The 20,833-nt window shown below is 39.1% G+C and overlaps 2 protein-coding genes across 6 annotated transcripts; both read left to right on the top strand.

The window, feature by feature from the left end:
* The first annotated feature begins 374 nt into the window (after positions 1-374).
* On the top strand, positions 375-4,353 carry LOC112274459 (glyceraldehyde-3-phosphate dehydrogenase, cytosolic). 2 transcript variants are annotated; one of them, NM_001426559.1, is made up of 11 exons: positions 375-545; positions 1,174-1,210; positions 1,414-1,446; positions 1,589-1,689; positions 1,923-2,038; positions 2,155-2,254; positions 2,569-2,712; positions 2,886-2,946; positions 3,153-3,393; positions 3,552-3,725; positions 3,918-4,323. In NM_001426559.1, exons 2-11 carry the CDS (start codon positions 1,207-1,209, stop codon positions 3,970-3,972), a joined length of 1,029 nt encoding a protein of 342 aa, NP_001413488.1. In that variant the 5' UTR covers positions 375-545; positions 1,174-1,206; the 3' UTR covers positions 3,973-4,323. The 2 variants fall into 2 exon arrangements, with proteins under 2 accessions (NP_001413488.1, XP_024359751.1); XM_024503983.3 differs by having other exon boundaries at positions 474-699; positions 3,918-4,353.
* A 6,243-nt stretch (positions 4,354-10,596) lies between these two features.
* LOC112274070 (putative serine/threonine protein kinase IREH1) lies at positions 10,597-20,433 on the top strand. Of its 4 annotated transcripts, none has more exons than XM_024503229.3 (19): positions 10,597-10,737; positions 11,120-12,595; positions 13,227-13,276; positions 13,782-13,946; positions 14,284-15,277; positions 15,451-15,809; positions 16,017-16,189; positions 16,412-16,658; positions 16,971-17,063; positions 17,185-17,325; positions 17,541-17,633; positions 17,800-18,016; positions 18,224-18,309; positions 18,824-18,912; positions 19,159-19,210; positions 19,354-19,410; positions 19,592-19,762; positions 19,965-20,066; positions 20,188-20,433. In XM_024503229.3, the coding sequence occupies exons 2-19, from the start codon at positions 11,674-11,676 to the stop codon at positions 20,269-20,271; spliced, it is 4,095 nt and encodes a 1,364-aa protein (XP_024358997.1). In that variant the 5' UTR covers positions 10,597-10,737; positions 11,120-11,673; the 3' UTR covers positions 20,272-20,433. The 4 variants fall into 4 exon arrangements, 3 of the variants coding, with proteins under 3 accessions (XP_024358997.1, XP_024358996.1, XP_073385924.1); XM_024503228.3 differs by having other exon boundaries at positions 10,654-10,793; XR_016499924.1 differs by lacking the exon at positions 18,224-18,309 and having other exon boundaries at positions 10,654-10,793.
* The last annotated feature ends 400 nt before the right edge of the window (positions 20,434-20,833 follow it).

Below are 20,833 nucleotides of genomic sequence, written 5' to 3'. Positions count from 1 at the left end.
TTCATCCACGCCCCGTCGCAAGCCACCATGAGGTCAATCCAAGCAAGCTCGACACAGAAGGTTTCAAAGCCAAAAAAACACACACAAATACGGTACAAAATACCAAAGTACAATACGAAATACTTTATACGTAAATATCAGAGAGTACTCACCTAAGAATATGGACACGTGGCGGTGCTGCGTTCGGGTCCGAACGAATGTCCGGAGCTAAATTTGGCAGGTCCTACAATACGTAGGATAGGCTCGGGGTAGGCCCGGTGTAGGCTCGGGAGAGGTTCGGTTCGGCCCAGGCCAAGCAGTGCAAGGAACCACAGCAGAGCCGAGGCGATCGCCGTCTCAGCAGAGAGAAGGCGAGCGAGGGGGAAGTGATGGTCGCTTGCGATCGAAGCCTGCATGCATGTTCTGGCTACCAGCTCCACCGTCGTAGCCCAATATATGCCTCCTCTTCTGTACCCGTTTCTCAAATTTTGTGTTTTGCTTTGATCTCTTGCGATACAATCCAGTTAGCAACCGTTGCGTTTGGAGCGTTTTTGGTTACGTTCAAGGTGGTTTTTCAGTCAGCTTCTGCTTGTCGATTGTCTGCTTGCTCCCGTGTTTCGTGTTCCTTCGGGTCCGATCGTGGTGCGGGTGTCTTGGTTCGTTGTTTTAGTGCTTGGTGCCGTGAATTGGGTATTGGAGGAGCGTTTTTGGAGCTAGAAGGTGGGATCGGTGTTGGAAGTTTTGTCGCTGTTCGAAGATGGTTTGCGAGTTGGCGTTTGTTTGTTTGTTTGTTTGTGTGCGCGCGCGTGCACGTTCTATGTATCGTAGCTTCGGACTTCGTTGTGAGTGTGTGTTTTTTTTCTTTTTCTTTTTCTTTTTCTCTCAGTCATGTGGTGTGCTCTGTTTTTCTAGGTGGAAGTGGGTTGATTTGGTGAACCGGCAAAGTTAGAGATCTTCAATATTAGGAATGTAGTTTGTTGCTTTTTTTTTTAGTGATATGTGGCTGTTCGTTGACTTTTGTGAGTGTCCAGAAAATCTGAAGGAGCGGACCTCCTTTCATTGTTCATGTTTCTGCTTAGAAAATATGCAGATTAAGAGTCACTCAACTGCAGAAATAAGCAATTGTTATTGTTACTTCTTTTTCTTCTGAGTTTTCACTCATTTTTTTTTTGTTCTCGTTTATTTATCTTCCAGATCTAAGAGGAAGGACGTTTGAAGTTTGTAATCATGGGTAAGTCTCTTATTGATGTGCACTCGCACTTGCAAGAATCTGAATTGCTTCAATAATCACATGGCCGTGTGACTTCTTTCTGGTACTTATTTTAGTCTCCTCGTGCTGACGTTCGATATCTGTAAAAGACAACTTATTTCATCGTATTTGAAATTTATTTGTTGGGGATACACGTGTACTGAAAGAGCGTTTTGGTGTAACAGTGGGATCGGCTAAGATCAAGGTCGGAATCAATGGTACGTCTTGTCATTCTCTCTAGCTTCAGTGTGGTATCACAGCCTCTGGATAAATTTAACTAATGGTTGGTCAACTGAGCAACATTCATTCAGCATTTTGATTAACAAGAGACTTTTTTTTTATTTTTATTTTTAAATCAAGGTTTTGGTCGTATCGGCCGATTGGTGGCCAGAGTTGCCCTTGAGCGCGATGACATTGAATTAGTAGCCATCAACGACCCTTTTATTACTCCCGAATACATGGTAAATTACTTTTCCTCAGGAACTGATGATTTCAAACCCCTAGAAAATATCTGCACATTACTCCTTCATTATTTTGATAATGGTGCATTGTTTCTGGCTCAATACTAGTCTTGAATTACGGAGCTTTATTTTTTCATTTCAATTTTTTATTGTCATATTTTGAGTTTACATATATATACGTATAGATATAATACTCTGATTTCTAATGCTATTTGGTGCTTTGGTTTCCTCAGACTTACATGTTCAAGTATGACAGCACACACGGACAATGGAAGAAGACAGAAGTGACTCTTCACTCTGAAGGCCACTTGACCTTTGGTGGTAACCCAGTAGCTGTCTATGCTTGCAGGTAGGAAGAATAATCATCTCTCCATCTGGTTATTTGTGACCAACACTGTATTCAACACATTTAAAGCATTGGAACAAATGGCCTTACACATGTTTTTCTGCATATTTTACGTGTAGGGACCCTTCTGAGATCCCGTGGGGCAAGCATGGAGCTGATTTCGTTGTGGAGTCCACTGGCGTCTTCACCGACAAGGACAAGGCTGCTGCTCATCTCAAGGTAAAATGTGATGATACGCTTTTTTGTAACAACGAATTTTTGTTTCACCTTCAGTTCTCAAAAATATAGTAACCTCTCCATTTTAGGAAATCCTTAGGATTCCTCTTTCTCTTTATTTTTCAATTTACACAATTGGTAATTTTACGTTATGTATCTTGTTCGAATTTACAACTTTGTTGTACCAAATAAGATTAAGGGTCAACTGCGTTTCCAGGATGCTATTTATTTGCAATGATAGGAAAATGTCCCCTAAGAATTAAGCTCCCCGCAAAATACCTCCACGGGAGCTTCATACTCAGTGTTAGTTTGTATAGGGTGGAGCCAAGAAGGTTGTGATTTCTGCTCCCAGCAAAGATGCTCCAATGTTCGTCATGGGCGTCAACGAGAACAAATACTCCGACGAGGACATTGTTTCTAACGCCAGCTGCACCACAAACTGCCTTGCGCCTCTTGCAAAGGTACCGCTTAGGATTTGCTTACTCACCTTCTAGTACAGCAATTTGAGTGTTGATGAATTACCATGCACCATTTCCTGCCATTTATTGAGCATTTGACTTAGAAAAGGCGCTTGCATCATGCCTTCTAAGTTTTTCGAATTTATGGTTCTAACCAGCGAGTGTGTTGAAATCAGGTGATCAACGACAAGTTCGGAATCTTGGAGGGTCTGATGACCACCGTGCATGCTACCACAGGTATCTCACCGAATTTGGGTTATCATGAGCTATTGAAACTTCCTCCAACGTTTTAGAGCTTGTTTTTGGCTTCTCTGACTGGTAGTATTTAGGTATGGAATTGTATTGCACGATTTGGAGTATTAATCACTATCTCCTAGTTTCGTGTTAAACGTATGAATGTAATATATATATATTTTTTTTCGTTGATTTGCTTTCACTTGCAGCCACACAGAAGACCGTCGATGGTCCTTCAAGCAAGGATTGGCGAGGTGGACGCAGTGCTGCCACCAACATCATCCCCAGTGCTACTGGAGCTGCTAAGGCCGTGGGCAAGGTGTTGCCGGAGTTGAATGGAAAGCTCACGGGAATGGCCTTCCGTGTCCCCACTACAGATGTCTCTGTGGTGGATCTCACCGTCAGGCTTGAGAAGCCTGCCTCCTACGATGCCATTAAGACGGCTATCAAGTAAGTGCTTGTTTCCGTTTGGATTTCTGACTTGATTTTCTGTTAGTTGTCCATCGACTTTGTGTACACTTAGTGCTGGCACTGCATTTGACATCAGGTTTTAAGCAGGCGTAAAACTTCTGTATTCAATACCTAATTATTTGATCTTCTTACAACAGGGAGGCGTCGGAAGGCCAGATGAAGGGTATTTTGGGTTACACCGAAGACGATGTGGTGTCCACCGACTTCATTACCGACAGCAGGTCAAGCATCTTTGATGCCAAGGCTGGAATTGCCCTTAGCGACACCTTTGTGAAGCTTGTTGCGTGGTACGACAATGAGTGGGGTTACAGGTAAAGCAATCTGCTACCCTTACATAGATATGAGAGAATGCTCTTTTTAGTACCTATTATTGATTCGGTGTTTCCCAGAGTGGCAAACTTGTGATACATGTCTACTTGCACGGTGTTGTTCGATTTTCAAGATTCAACATTTTGGTAGGATTTCTGTATAATACTTTCTGGGTTTTTTTTCTATGGATGCAGCAACCGTGTGGTGGACCTGATTGTACACATGGCCAAACAAGGGACCTCCCAGTAATTCTATTAATGGGAGTTTTTTTTGGGAAATTTCTTTCTTTTAACGCTTGTAGACCATCTGTTGGAAATAATCTCGGTAGCACAAGCGGTACAGATGCTCCTATCTCCTGTGCAGGATACTTTTGATCTCCTACTGGCTCCAATCATATCAGCTACATAAATTCCAACTTACCTCGAAAATAATTTCCATCGCCAGCGTTCATGTTACGGTCATCTTTGAATTTCTATTACAGAACACGTTTTGCATATCCAGAAGGTTTTCGGAGGGGTTTTGATGCTTGTTGCTTCATGTGAATCGAGTGCCTTTTAAGGACATTCGTCATAATCTGATCGATTTATGAGTTTGCATGTACACCAGGATTTAAGGTTTTTATTTATTTTATTACTGTGTGTCACATTTCCCAATACCGGTGCGCAATATATTAACGAACTACTTCTTGCACCATGGTTTGATGATAACGTCATTCTCAATGTGGTACTTTTCACAAACAAATCGTATTATTCCATCAATCGCATGTAACGGTGTTGTAAAAATATCATTGAGTACAAAAATGTTGCGTCGAAGCTTGGCCAACTTCAAAATTCAACTAGTTCGTGTGATTGTGAATCAAAACAATCTTTCTGCATTAATCGTAATCTTGTGTATAAAATGATGCTGTGAAGAAGTTCTGTGAGAGTAGACATCACCTTGAAACTTAAAGTTCATGCTGAGATCATCACTGACAAATTCCAAATATGGATTTAAAACATTCTGACTCAGTCTTTGACTGAACGCAACTTCGTTGCAATAAGCAAAGCTTCAATTCTCGGGCGTCCTACAAGTCTTTTGTCTGCAACATATGAAGGTCATGTGTTGCTTCTGAAATAAAATAATCCTGTGAATTCTGCTGTATTTAATCTTTTCTCTAGTACTTATGATTTCTTTATATCTTTATCTGCTAAACGTCTGGAATCAGTGACTCCCTCACTCGTTTCAAGGAATTCTAGAAAACAATAATAAAAGATAAAAAAAGGTGATTGCTCTGTGTGTTTCTGAACCCTTTGTAAGATTGGGAACTGAAATTTTCATCATGCACGCTCCTTCTAAAATCAATGAGTGATTCAAAATTTTGAGAACACACCAAAAATACGTGTTGTATTATTGAAGCATATTTTTTTTTTTTGAAACATTTGGTTATAGTTGTATAATACACAGCATGGTTAAAGAATAGCAAACAAATACTACTATAAATTTCTACACACTGAAACTTTCCACATGAAATGGTTTTTGGATATGAGAATGATGTTGCCCAAATTTCGTTATGATTCATTATAAATCCTATAAATTTTTTTAGTCCCAGCATACTAATTTTTATAAAAAAAATGCTTCATCCAGAGATAATAGTAGCTTTAAATTAAAACAAATATCACTTCACTTAATACTTCACTTAAATGAATTTTCACCCACATGTGGAAGTTTCTCTTAAAGAGTAACATAAATGTAGCATGTTACTGTACTGTAAATTTCTTTGGGTGAACCTGTGGTGAATTAAATATATTAAAATGAAAAAAATAAAATAATAATCCTCCTGTATGTGGGAGGGAAATTTCATAACTAGTACAAAAAGTAAATTTTGATTTATTTTCAACTCAAGATACATAAAAATAAAATAAAATAAGCAATGAAAGAATGCATTAACTTTATGTAGGACTCCTATAATTTCAAAAGTACATTGTATAATTTATCTTGAACTTTGGTAACGTACATTCACATAAAGATTGAAGATGTTTTGTTGGACTGTGTAGAAGACATAGGAAGGAAGTTTTAGATGGTATGAGATTCAATAAAACTCCCTTGGCTTTATATTCTCTTTGCAAAAAGTATTCAAGCATAAATTACAGATACGTCAAATGCCATGCTCATTGGTCTTTAAATTCATCCAATTGTGAAAAAAATATTGGCTTGTATTTGCATCTTTTGAATTCTCTTTCAACTATTTTATTGATCTAGGAAAAATCTTGTTTATATATATATATATATATATATATACATACATACACATATTTCTACTATATAAATTACCTTGGATATAAGTTAAAGAGACAAAGATGCATTTTCATTGGGTGTTGAGAAGAGAATGCAAAGAACTTGGAAAACATAAAGTGGTTGGAAACTTTAGTATTCTAAGAATTGAGTTATTGGGACTTTGAAGATTTCTTATTTCTTTGTCTACTAATATTGTGATTTTGATGGTTGATTTGTGCTTGCCATTAAATTATGCTCTCTATTGTGAGACAAAATCCATCACTATCTTCTTCTTACAAGATCTGGAGCTATTAAAAGATTGTATTAAGTATTGGCAAGATTGGATCAACTAGATAACTCTTTTCTAATTTCTTCTTTAATGTTGAAAGTGACTCTATTTTAAGTGGCTCTTTGATGTTTTGTACCTACCAAACTCATTTAGGCCTTCATTCTTACAAGATTTGAATCTATCTTGATATTAGATCAAAGAATTGATAGCATAGTGGCGTCATGGTGGATCTGGGATGTGATTTTGATTGACTTGGTGTATTATTTTAGGATTTGAGATGATTGATGTTAATGAATCAATTAGTATGGGGCGCAAATCTTGATCAATGATATCTCTGAGCTTCCTTCCATTTCTTCTAATCTCTTGCCAAGTCTTCATTGGAGTATTTTGTATAATCCATGGCATCGATTGAGTAGTGGATCAATTCTAAGATAAAAGAACCAACAACCAATTATTTAATTGTTGCTTAGGATTCAACTACTTGCAATGTTTTTTTGACAATCAAATTTTCATAATTTGCTTTGTAATAATCATATGAAATCTTTGATCATAGATAGCAAGACTGTCTATTGGAGCTCGTCTTTTTCTGAAACTAAGAAATGCCAATTCTTAAGTTGTCTTTGTTTTCTCTTTTGTTATTCTTATTGTTGTTGTTGTAAAACAAGAAATAAGATGTTAATTTTAAGATTCAAGTAAGATTGTATGAATATCAAGAATATTTAGAAGTAACATAATAGATGGTGATGGCTATTGCCAATATCATTTAAAGAATGATGGAAGAACTTTCAACATTAGCAATCATATTGTAAAAAATTAAGATGTTGTTTCTTATAATTTTGTTTTTAATAAAAATATAACTATCATATCAACATTGAAGTTTATGCTTTAGTTTGTACTATAAATTATATTCACAAGTATATTTATAAATGACATGATTGCACAATAATGTAAATTAGAAATAAAGAGGATGAAAGCATGCAATATATTGATGTATAATAAATTGAAGTTTTAGAGGCAGGATGACATTTGTTTATAATTAAGATGTTGGAGGAAGTTTTAAACATAGTTCAATAGGTGTTACATCTTCTTGAAATGCATCAAGTAATTTTTTTATCCACATAATGATGTAACTAAAGTCTTAGCTTGTGAAAAGTGGAAAAAATAACTTTTTGAATATTTTTTGAAATATATAAATCTATGGAGATTGCACGGCAATACAAGTATCATAAGCTTTTACATCATTTTGTGTGGAATAAGACCTCAAAGAAGTGGACACTAAAACAATGTGAATTTGTAATTAGAAGGTTATATTTTGTGAATCCTACCATGAAAAAAAAATCTATCTTTGACTTCTTCTAATGATGGTACATAGACTACATTCATTTAAAAATTTAAGTATTGTAAATGGAATACTTCAACCAAATTTCAAGACTATATGCTTAAAAATGGAATTGGTAGAAGATGACAAAGAGTTGAATCAATGCTTAGAAGAAGCCTTTATAATGAAAACAAAGAAGTAATAAAGAGCATTATTTGCTATTATCCTTCTTCAATGTTCACCTATACATCTAGAAGAGCTATGAGATAAGTTTTAAGAGAGTTTTTATAATTATGTGGCTTATCAATTGTCCCAAATTATAGAATTGAAAGACAAAAATAAAATAAAATAAAATATTAAATTATGGACTATTTCTTCTTGATATAATTCTTTGAGGATCAAGCAAAATATCTGTTGACTTTCCATTGATGTCATTGTAGCAAAAGAATTGGAATAAAAATACTACAAATCAAATGTTTATGGAATATTTGATATGAATTGTGATAAACTAAAATAAATAGTAAAAGAACGTGTATCAAAGTTTAATGATGAACAACATACTATATATTTAGATATCCTTGCTTCACTATTTAATAATCTTAGAAACTTATATTTTTTGGAAGGACTAGTAAAAAGTGAAAAAATTTATTTATAATACAACAATGAAGTTTTAAAGTGATAAAATATATATTTTTAGTATAATATTTATATTTAGTATATCTAAGAATATTTTATATTTTAAATTATAAATGAATCAATTATTGTAGATCCATTAAGAAATATAGTAATTCTTCTAAAATATATAGAAGTATGTCTAATATAAAATTATTTAATTTAAGCTATATTTTTGGAACTAGATGAAGATGGAACACTTGGAGATGAATATTTCACCAACAAGTCTATTTATTTTTGTGCAAAATTAGGATTTTGATGATTTAAATGTGCATGTTATAGAAAGAATTTTAGAAATTTTACGTGTTTATTTGAATGCAAATATTACAATTATAGAAGATGGTATGGACAATAGTAATTATTATTCAATCAAATATTTAAAAAACTAAGTCTATTTGAATTGCCACTATTTAGCTTAGAGCTAAATGTAGGATGTCTTGTTATATTATTGTAAAACATGACTTTGTGTCGAAGATTTTGTAATGGATTACACTTAGTTATTATGTATTAAGAATAAGAACCCAAAGAAGATATATAACCAAGTAAGATAAGTATCAAAGAAAGATGAAAAAATGATAACAAGATAGTATGTATATTCAAGAAGAAATTAGAATGGCTATTGCCAAAGCCTAAAAATCTAGAGACTCTTGAAACTAAATTAGAAGCAAGAAAGGAATTGACAAGAGTGAAGAAGGCTTCACTTTTGTCTTTATATATATTATCTAATTAAGAGCTATATAGCAATGTTTTATAGGACTTCAAACACATGTCCAATTTACGAGACATATGTTTTAACTTACAAGGCAAGTTTTCTATATGTGCGCCACATGGTTAACTTATACCATAAGCTACTAACATATGTGATACATAGCTAACTTGTTGGCCAAATGTTCAACCTATCAATCACTTATAGACACATATAAATGTAAAACCATGTCTATGAAGCTTTCTTATAAGATATTATCAAATTAATCTACTTTTATCTACTTCTACCTATTCATATTATTTAAATAACCATGGAAATAACTATATATATATATATATATATATATATCTATGAATCTATTCATCCATCCCACTTGCCATTAGAATGGAAACACCTCATGTAGTTACTCTATAGCTCCCACACTCACTTGGCAGCACATCTTTCAAGAAGAATAATCTCCCCAATCCAAAGGAGGGGGGGGTAAACCCATTCCTTATCTAGCAAGGCATGTATGTAGCATGGTGCTAAAGTCCAAAGCCTAGTGCATAGCTACACACATATTCATATATATTTGGAATGAGTAAGTGGGTCCAGAGCCTAAAATCCAAGGTCAGTCAAATCTTGGTCAAGACCAGAACAGGGAAGGGAGAGCAGAATCATTCATCCGTCCACCCATCCATCGATCATCAACGAAGACGTTCCATCCGCATCCGTGATAGATGAATGGAAGCCGTTCAGATGACCTGTCACGCGGTGGGGCCGTCGATGTGCCATCGGGCTTGGGGGCGTGTTCCTACTCTAATATCCTGCCCGACATTAATGCGGGCATGAAGCAAATTGACGGATATCATCCCAAGGACTCCAAAGCAGTCCGCGAAGGTCCACGAGACCCGTGAAGAGAGCGGATGGACGAAGAACACCATCCATCCATCCATCCAGAGTCGTGGACTGGACGGTATGCGTGTGCGGCGCGAAGGCCGGTGCCCGGGGAAGAGGGAGTGCGTGGAGTAAGTGTCAGAAAGAGAGAGAGGGAGCGAGACTAGGCAGACAGGCAAGGCGCGACCGAGCCATCATTGCCGCACCGGGTTTAGCTCCACTGTCCCATGTGCTTCCATTGCCAGCACCATCTCCATCTCCCATCTCATCTCCCATCTTGTTGCGCACCACCTCAAATTCCAACTCCCCCAGTCAGCCAAAGAAAAGAAGTCTGCTCTGCTCCAGTTGCCTCCTCCCTCCTATTCGTCGTCATCGCCAGATTGCATCGTCGTCGTCGTTGTTTGCCAAGGAGGGAGGGAAGGAGGGAGGAAGGGAGGGAGGGAGGTTAGCCATGAGTAGTAGCCGGGGGGACAACGTCTGATTCGCACGGGAAGGGAGGGAGGGGGAGGAAGGAGTGAGCATGTTGCGTGGAAATTTGTGAGGTGGTGGAGAGGTAGTGGAGACGCGATTGTGTTTGTGTTTTTTTGACCCGTCTTTTTGAGGTGGAAAAGTGGGTGCTGCAATGGCGGTGGTTACTGGCGCGACTGGTGGGTTTGATAATTTCGGCGTTGGAGAGGTTTTGGAGAGGAGTTAGGGTTAGATTGGGAGATTGTGTGGTAGTGGAGAGAGATCTGGGAGGTGGGGAGAAGAGTTGGAAGGGGGAGGTGTGCAGGATGGTGGTGCGTGTGTGGGGTGAGGCGTGCTGCGGAGGAGAGAGTTCGAGTTCGGGTATGATCCGACAGTGCAGGGGTGTGGAATGGAGGGAGGAAGTATTTGGACGTGGGGAACAGTATTGCGGAGGTGAAGAGATGGTCGCTTTTGGTGTCTATCCCGTTGGATCACAGTTACCAGCGCTAGTGAGTCGGGTGATTCGGAGCTTTGTGTCTGTTAATTCGGGGTGTGTATTGGGGGAATGTGCGAGTTGAGGGGCTGAGGGAGCAGATGTGTTGACTTTGCACAGTGGCAGCTAATTGTGTTGAATTTTGACCCGTTTTTGTTTTTTTTGTTGATCTTGCTTTAATTGCTTGAAGAGTGTATTTTAACGGGAAACAAAGGATGCTGAGTCTGTTCATTGTTCTTGAGATTTGTCGGATGCGAGGCCTGCCGTGGACCACGGGTTGCTTTGCACTCAACGCTTCCAATTGGAGATCTTAACGGATCGATTTACTCGTGTATGTATCAGGTATTAGCAGCTGCCATCTAGCAACTTGGTCAATTCTCTGCCACATGATGAGATGCGTTCAGTATTTGGTGCAACAGGAAGTCTCCAATTCTTGGCTTCACGAGGGGTTTCTTCAGTATCTGTGGAGTTGATCTTTATGCAAGATTATTAGGTGTTGGTTGTATAGAGAGGAAGTAGAGCAAGAGGGTCGAGCTTCTGTGGGGAGAGTGTATGATGCTAGTATATGGCTGCTTTTTTCAGAATCTAACTTTGTGAGAAGCTGCGATCTGAGATACTCTGGGTGCTTCATGGTAGCAAAATCAGGAGGCTGTTGGCTCGTATCACAACCAAGCGGGTCGTAACAATCAAGGCAATTTAAATTTAGATTCTTCGGTGCGAGGTAGAAGCTCTAAATCAGTTAGGTTCGTAGAAAATAGAGATGCCAAATTTTGATTGCGACATGTGCAGCGAGAGTGAGGTGATGCACAATTACGAATATTTTGATCAACTTAAGCATTAAGGTATTTAAAGGCACTCTTCCGAAACTACAGTTGGGAGTTTGTCATCCTGGTCTTATGGGACCATTTGGCAGGGCAGCTGTTGGGCTCATTGTGAGCAAGGACTCCGCAAATAAAAAAAAGAAGCAGAGTGTGGAAGATGTTGTCGGTAACGTCAAAGGTGGTAGACGGAATGCAGGCAGCTTGCCTAGCTGGCTCAAGGATGATGTTGCTGATGAGAAGCCGGTTAAGGATGGAAAGGATAAATCTGCAAAAGAAGGGAAAGAAAAATGGAAGGAGAGAGTGAAAGAAAGTAAGGAAAAGAGCAAGGGTTTAACCTCTGGGAAGGGGCATATTGATGAAGAATTGGAAATGACAATTTCTGATCCTATTCCGGACGAGGATTTCCGCCTTGCGACATCTCTTCTGGGCCTCCACCCCATTAAGACGCGGTCAGGTCCTCTACTTTTCCCCCCCAGCACTCGCTCAGGTCCTGTGTATGCAGGAACTTTCCAGAGCCGATTCGATGCAGGGAACGAGAGTAGACAAGGACAGGATAAAGCTGTGAACAGTTGGTCAAAAGGAGAGTCATCAACTAGACTTGTGTCAGGAGTGCGGAAGGCCTCTAAGGTGCATGCTCAGGATTCGGTCTCTCCCACGGACTTCACTACAGCCGAAGAAAACGGCCAGAATAGCGGAGGAAGAGTTTTCATGCATGCAGATGCATCGGAAATGGAAGGAAGTCCGCGATCCGATGCTAGTCCCGAGTCTTTGAGTCAAAGGAAATTACAAAGAAGTTCGAGAATCGGTGATCTCGGTGGGCGTATGTATGGATCGGGTCTTAAGCTTGAAGGTCATAGAAATGGTAGTGCCTCGCAGATGGGGAACCCATTTGGGAGCACTTGGGATGACGGTCAAGTGAGCTCTTCAGCAACCGAATCCTCATATCGTGGGGAAGGAGGTTCCGGCAGTATATATGAATCACATGTGTGCTCACAAGGTAAAATAATCCGACGTTTTGCGATTGGAAATGACTGTTGGAAAGGACAGGTCATCAATAAATTTTCTCTTTCTACGTTGCTTTCTGGTGGAAGCGCTTGAAGTTTGTTATGAAGTAGATATCGTAGGAAATGAGAACCTGCTGCTTGAGTGGGATTGTACAGGTTTAGTATGAATCCTCACGTCAGTGCATTTTACAAGTTTCTCCAAGTTATTTTTTATGAATGACGGCATTGGGGACTTAAACTCCTCTAGTCTTCATTGAAGAATCAAAGTCATGATTCAATATGAATGCTCGCTTAACTGGAACCGTTTCATAAGTTTAACATACTCACGATGTTAATGCTACTTCTCATAGCTACATACATTAGTGAGAAATGGTAATATAGGGACACAAAAAACAAAGTGTGTTCTGTTTGACATGAGTGTGTGGTTTGTAACATTTGCAATTTGTTGTTCCTCCTGGCGTTTTCCTATCAGTAGCAGATTAAAATGCAGCTCTGGAGCTTTACCTTACAAGATTTCTCATCATCGTCTATAGCCTTTCACGGGCTCGTATAGTTTGTGTTTGAATAGGTGAAGTGTCACTAAGAATTGCTATTGCTCATTTGGTGGCCTGGGGGTGTTTGCAGATCAGAGGAGTCCCTCACGTATAGGTGCAGAGGGTGATGCAGAAGCCGAGGTTCCTAATCTGCTAGACTTTTCTTTTCCTTTTCTTCCTCTTCTTTCATAATTATAACCATAAGTATAATTCAAATCATAATCAGAAACTCTATGAGCTTGGATTTTATTTGTTTGTTTGTTTATTTATTTAATTTGAGTTTTGTGTGTTATTCCGGTGGACAATGTGCAGTGCTCTGTCTTTCCTTGCAATAGAATTCTGTTTTGTTCATAGATGATAATTATTTCATATTGGTCGTAAAGTATTTTTTCAATTTATACTGTGAATTTTATTCAGCATCATATCATTGTCCTAGTATTAACTTCTTTTTTGTTTTCATTTATTTTTTGTCGTACTCTAGTCCTCACTTGTTCGTCAGTCTCGTTCTTTGTGTAAATTTCTTGGTTATATATTGTATTCACGTGACTGCAAGCAAATACGAGGGTTTTGATTCTCCTAAGTTTCATCATCTGGTGGTGAAGTTATATTTACTTACTGTAATAGCTGCGGTGATCATTGTCTGCAGAGTCCAACAGAATCACCTCGATTTCAAGCGCTTTTGAGAATGACTAAAAGTGTTGGCAAGAAGCACCGCGATATTAAAAGCTTCTCTCACGAGTTGGATCCGCGTGGACTTCGGTCGCATGAGTTCTTCCGGCCCCAAAATCTAGGCGGTTTTAATGACTTACAGGTGTGCTCTTTCTGCAGCTTCTCTATACCAAACCAAATTTCCTTTTCTCCCCTTTTGTTTTGTTTTGTTTTGTTTTTTTTTTTCAATTAAAAATTATTGGTACTAGACAGCAATTCAGAACTTGATTCGTATCAGCTACGAATGCGTCGATCTCGATAAAACAAGCATGTAAAACCTATGGACAAGCGAACTTGAACGTTAAAATAGTCGAAGTTTGTTGCAAAGCCGTTGAAGTGGTTCCTGGATGACATTAACCAGATAATTTCTGAGCCCTGCATTTATGCTTGGGCAATTAATGTATGAGGCAACCTCCTCACTTGTCAGCGTTTTCTGACAGGAGCTTGTGCAAACGTTGAAAGCAAGATTCAACACTGCAAAAGAGGAAGTCAATGGCGAGCTTGCGGTTTTTGCTGGTGACCTTCTTGAGGCTTTAGAGAAGAACGCTGGTACGGTACCAGACTGGCAAGAAGGGGCGGAAGATTTGCTGGTTTTAGCAAGAAAATGTGCGATGATGGACCCTCAGCAATTTCGCAAAGAGTGTGAAGCCATCGTGCACGAGTTGGACGAAAAGAGACAAGAGCTCCCTATGGGTATTCTTAAGCGATACCATACTCGAATGCTGTTCATTCTGACACGCTGCACGCGTTTATTACAATATCAGAAACGGAATTTCCTTGAATTGGATCTTCTTCGATTACAAAAGGTTGAAAGGTTTTGGCACCCAGTGGACATTCCGAAAGTACCTGCTAGTGAACCTGTAAAAAGGAAAATTCTACAAGATCATTTTCGGCCAATTGATGTTCCAAGACGACCCAAAGATGAAATTCCCACTAAGCCACCTTTGGAATCAATTAGAGAGTCAGAATCGAAAACCGATTTGCGAATTCCGAAATCTCCAGATTCCAAGCATGAAACCACAGATCATCCAGATACGATTGTTATGGAGAAGCCCGCTTCTTGGAAGAAATTTGACAAGGAGAAGCATGGGTCGGTAAAACAATCTACTCCTGAGAAGGGTTCCCCCCCAGCTACGACATACAATTTAAGGCCGATGCAGCCGACACCAGTAAAGCGTCTGTACAGTGAGAAACCGATGGTGATTTGTAGAATATGTGAAGAAGAGGTTCCCACCGTTCACCTGGAAGAGCATTCTCGAGTTTGTGCTTTCGCTGATAGGTGTGACCACAAAGGGTTAGGAGTTGATGAACGGCTGCGGAGATTAGCAGGGACTCTGGAGCGTATTCTGGAATCTTACACTCCAAAAAGTTTTGCCGTGGCTGCTAGTGCCAGCCCTGACACAGCCAAGACGTTAACCTATGGTGGTGATAATGGTATGTTGGGTCTTTTCGTTGTGGAGGGAGTTTTTTTTTTTTTTTTCTGCTTTATTTGTTTTATTTTATTTTATTTTGTCAGGTTTAGGAGTATAAAGTTTCGGAATTTGAACATATGTCTCTACAAAAAACTACAGCCTCATGTATGCTGTCCGAATCTGTTGATTTTGCAGAAAACTACCTGACAGAGAAAATTACTTCAGTTCCAGAAAAGCTTGCAGTAATGGAACGTGGGGGTGGTGAGTTGCTCCGCAGGGGATCAGAGGACATGCTCGAGGATTTACATGAAATTGATGCTGCAAGTATTATGGATGATCCTAAAGTTTTCAATGCTATAGCTTGTAAGAGCCGGTTCGGACCCAAGGTTGATCCGTTTACAGCGTTTGCGTCTTCAGTCGGGAGCTTACTTTGCCCGTCATCGTCAGTTGGTAGCTTAACACCACGGTCTCCTCTTGCAACTCCCAAGAACAGCCATATTGACATTCTGTTGACCGATAAAACCAGCTTAGTAGAGTATGAGGACCCCCAACAGGTTTCTACATTCTCTACCTTGGTTGTTGAAGCTAGCTAAAGTTATTCAGCTATTCAGTATGGTTACTAGGCCTTCTAAAGATTTCATTTGCAGCTGGATGTACGGGATGGTGATGCTATATGTTCAAGGTATTGTTTTTACTTTTCTTTTTCTCATTGCTTGCGATTGAGGAACTGTCCAAGTTAATAGTTTCTGCGTGATTTGCAGATCAACGAGTTGGTAGATATAGCCATTTGCGTTGCCGACACCAACTATAGTCACCAAAAGACTGCTGAGTACATTGTTTCATGGATGGAAGTTCTGAAGGATGTACTGCAGCAGAATAAAGTGGATGCCCTTATTGTTGACACTTTTGGTAGACGGATAGACAAGCTTTGCAGGTTGGGCCTTATCTCTTGTATCTAACAGTGAGGGGCAATATCTTTCCAGAAGAGATGATGAATGGTTGCTACCTGTGTTGTACAAGATTATGAATACTAGAAAATAAAAACTATTGTCAGCCTTGTAGTTGTCGGTATTCTGGAACTATTGGAGTTTCTTTGAGGGTAGGTCTGAGGCAAAGGATCCTCATCATCAATGTGTTGCTATTTATTTTGTTGCAGGGAAAAGTACCAGTCGTTTCTAGAATTTTCAGGGCAATACAATTCCGAAAGTCCACTGCATTCAACCGTAGAAAATCTTTCCTTGGATGAAGAGCGACATCAGGCCTCAAGAACGCCCGTTTACCAATCCCACAAAGATCGAACAACTATTGATGATTTCGAGATCATTAAGCCTATTAGTAGGGGTGCATTTGGAAGAGTATTTCTGGCCAGAAAGCGGATCACAGGAGACCTTTTTGCAATTAAGGTTAGAATCTATTCCTTGCTATATTCATCCACAAGCAGTTGCCTTGATGTGGTCTTGTAATGAATGTGAAAGCTGTAGTGTGATTTTGAGCTGTCGTAGTACCTTCTTTAAGAGGTTGACGTGAAATGGCTGTTATCGTGGTGATTGTAATTTATTTCGTTTTCTGAAAGGTTTTACTCATTTGATCGCTTCTTCTCCTTAAAACTGCAGCTGTCCAACTTTTTACTGCCGTTTTGACAGTCGTTCAGTGTGATTCATTATTTTCTGGCCTGCTAGACTCAACATCTCCGCTGTTTTTTTCTATGTGAATAGGTCCTTCGGAAAGCAGACATGATTCGGAAGAATGCTGTAGAAAGTGTTCGGGCAGAACGGAATATTCTTATTTCTGTTCGAAACCCTTTTGTGGTAAATCCATTTATTTTCCTATTGAATCTACCGACGCTGATGAATTTTTGGTTTTCCACGCCGCTACATGGACATCTCATGCCCGAATCTTGTTTTGGTTTGATGTAATTTTCTTTTCCAGGTCCGATTTTTCTATTCATTCACATGCAGTGAAAATCTATATTTGGTCATGGAATATCTGAACGGAGGAGATGTATTTTCTTTGCTACGAAATATGGGTTGCTTGGATGAAGAATTGGTCCGTGTGTATATTGCAGAGCTAGTAAGTTGCTAACTAACTTCGTCATGTTGGTTTGAAAGGATCGAGTTAATTCTCATTGTATATTTAATGCAGCATGGTTTGTGAACAAGGTGCAGTTTGTTTGATAAATAGCGTTCAATGTTTTGGAGGGGAAGTCATTTTAGGATTAATTACTCGAGAAGGTGCATTCTGGCAAAGTCAAGTGAGCAATGCATGAAACCTGTGCGTTTTTACAGGTGTTGGCTCTTGAGTATCTTCATAGTTTGGGCATAGTGCATCGTGATTTAAAGCCAGACAACATTCTTATTGCACATGATGGGCACATCAAGGTATATGTTAATGCATTTAGTGCTCAAGAAGTATCTTTAAATGCTTTATGTCACTCTTCTGTTGACACAAATTCATCGTAATATCTGTGTATGGTTGAGTTCCCCTCTGCTACTATGTCATTGAAGGAGTAGGAATGAGTACTGACATTTGGTTTTTTTTTGGCAGCTCACTGATTTTGGCCTATCAAGAGTTGGTCTTATAAACAGTACAGACGATCTTTCAGGGCCTCCAGTAGGCGGATCCACTCTTATGGAAGATATTGCTAACCATCATAGAATTGTAAGTGGGGAGCTACCACAGCAGAGGGAGAGACGTCAACAACGATCTGCAGTTGGCACGCCTGACTATCTAGCTCCAGAAATTCTTCTTGGAAATTCTCATGGTAATAAATGAATTGTTATACAAGAGCGATCTCCAACGTTTTGATCAAGCTACTGTGGCAATGTCATTTGATTGAACTTTGATCAAATAAGTTTTATAACCTCTCGCATCATGATATTTATGTACCTTCTCCATCTTAACAGGTTCTTGTGAAAGTGCTCTTATGTTTGAATACATAATTTTTATCGTGGACTAATCTTATGCATAGGAAATGCTGCTGATTGGTGGTCCACTGGCGTAATTTTGTTTGAAATGCTTACCGGAATCCCTCCATTTAATGCTGAGCATCCACAGGTAATATTTTCTACATGCTGAGATTGACTGGAAACACTTTCTATCTTAAAATACATGCATCATACCATTTGTAAGAATTTCTCGATTCCACCCTCCAAAGGTATTGGTTACTTCACAAAACTGTTTTTTCGCGCACTTAAGTTAACTTGTGAAGCCAAATTGATTCACCAGTAGTATTAGAAGGCATCTCATGCCTAGCATCCCTGCTCCATTTTCCTATTGCAGATGCCCCTTGGACGATTAACTAGTGAGGTATAAATTTAACAAGGAATTCATGTGATCCATGTCAGAAGCTTAATATTTAATTAGTAAAGTGCCTCTTATTCCTTCTCATTGCTCACATTTAAACATTAGTATTAATTTTATGTTCTTTTAAGCGCCATAGAATTATCATCATGATTTTTAGTAGATGTGCTCTTTATTCAGGGGATTATAAAAGTTGGTGTGGTTAAGTTTAACCACAAAACCGCGGCGTGGCACAACCCAATAACCAATGCCTGCTTTTCTGGTTCAGATTATCTTCGACAACATCTTGAATCGCAACATTCCTTGGCCTGTCGTTCCGGATGAAATGTCGTACGACGCTGAAGATTTGATTGACAGGTATTTTTCAATCCTGTTGAGTACCGAGTTGTGGAACATATTTGGTATTCGGCTGTGACCTTCTGCTCTTAGTCATCATTCTTTGATTCCGATCGTTATTGAGTGGTCTGGTTCTTTTGTGTCTACTTGTGACGGTGCCCACGGAATAAGTTGTTTACTGATTGAATTCATCCTTCAATTTGAAAGCCAGTCTGCTCTAATTTTCTGAAATTTCTGACTAGCTCTGGTTGTGAACTTGTGACGCAGACTGTTGACAGAGGATCCTGACTCTCGGCTTGGAGCCAATGGTGCTGCAGAGGTAAATACTTGTTTAGTTATCTAGGTTAAACTTAGTATTTTTTAATCAGGGAGTGAACGCGGAGTTGTCCACCTTGATTGTTACTTTCAAGCGTAAGTATCCTAGTCAAGGTGTAGAGTTCTGATTCTTGATTCAAACTGCAGGTGAAAGCCCACCGCTTCTTTAAAGACATCAACTGGGAGACTTTGGCAATGCAAAAGGTAAACGTCCTCTTCTTCGGCCATTTTTTCTTGATATTTTTTAGTCAAATCTCCAGTTTTTGAGACAATATAAACCAAAGCCTAACCTTAATCTTCGAATCCTAAGACTGGTTTGTGAGAAAGGTCTTTTGTCCTTTATTTCCTCGTGTAAACACTTAAACCTAAATTATGTGTCTGACAGGCTGCCTTTGTCCCAAGCGTGGACAATGCTCATGATACGAGTTACTTCACATCTCGTCAGTGTTGGAATTCGGCAGAAACGCGCCTATTTGCTGATCCTGGTGGTGAAAGTCTTTCTTACGAGACTAGTGCCAGTGGAAGAAGCACAAGCTCCTCAGATAGGCCGGAAGACGTTAGTAACAAATTCAAAACTTGTCTGCCTCAAAGTTTCTAGATTCTTGCAACATTTAATGTCCAGTTTAAATGCTCCTGAATTATCGTGAAAATTATATCTTTGTCTGTTAACATGCTTGTAACCGTAACAAGGATTTTTTGAATAGTCTAGTTCCAAAGTAGTCTCTAAATGTATGCGTACTATCTGGTATGGAATGCAGGAATTAGTCGATGTTGCTGGTCCTCTACATCGAGATGATGGTCGTGATTTGTCCGAAGTTACTCCTTCATCAAGGTTCTCTTTCAGCAACTTCTCATTCAAGGTTTGTTCCACTATAACCCTGCAAACCTTTTTGCAGCTATTGTATATCTCTCACTGCTGGCAGTTGAAAATATACCTCATTTCTAGCACTTAACAAATTGCATTGGGTGTGTATCGAATAGAATTTGTCGCAACTGGCATCCATCAACTACGACGTCTTGCAAACTGTTAGAGATGCCACTCTACCCTCGGGGCCTAACAGCTAGTACCCCGAGGTCTCACTCGGTATATGCAGCTGACAGTTGTGGACCCCACAATGATGTAGGATTGACAAGTAGCCCTTAGTCTACTAATGACCCTACAGATGTGGGTTCTATTCATGTACTATATGTATTATCTTATTTAATTATCCATGTGGAATTACTCAACTCTTTTCCTTGCGAAATCTTTTGGAATCTGCATTGCATGGAAGGATTACTGGTCTTTCTTTTGTTTTGTTTAATTCTTTGCACAGTTCTATAATAACACACCTGACTGTACTTTTCCTCCTACGTCCTAACCTTGTACCGTGCTCAATAAAATTCATATTTGAGGAAAGGAAATGAGGACCTACATCCGCACGATTGTGATGAAATGTGGAGGCTCTTAAATCAATTTGGGAGCAGCCGGCAATGTACATCAACAACCGACTTCCTAACGCTTATGATCAGCTTCAAGATTGCAAGGCAATATGATTTGATATCTTAGAGTTACGTCAGTTGGACGAATATCCTCCATTGAAGCTGATCTTTGTCTTGTATGATTTATTTTATTAGTTGAACCTTTTGA

Source organism: Physcomitrium patens, chromosome 21 (assembly GCF_059467195.1).
Source record: "Physcomitrium patens ecotype Gransden chromosome 21, ASM5946719v1, whole genome shotgun sequence".
Classification (NCBI taxonomy): Eukaryota; Viridiplantae; Streptophyta; class Bryopsida; order Funariales; family Funariaceae; genus Physcomitrium; species Physcomitrium patens.
Note: the sequence above shows the minus strand (reverse complement) of the source record. Positions and strands in the feature narration are given on the sequence as shown.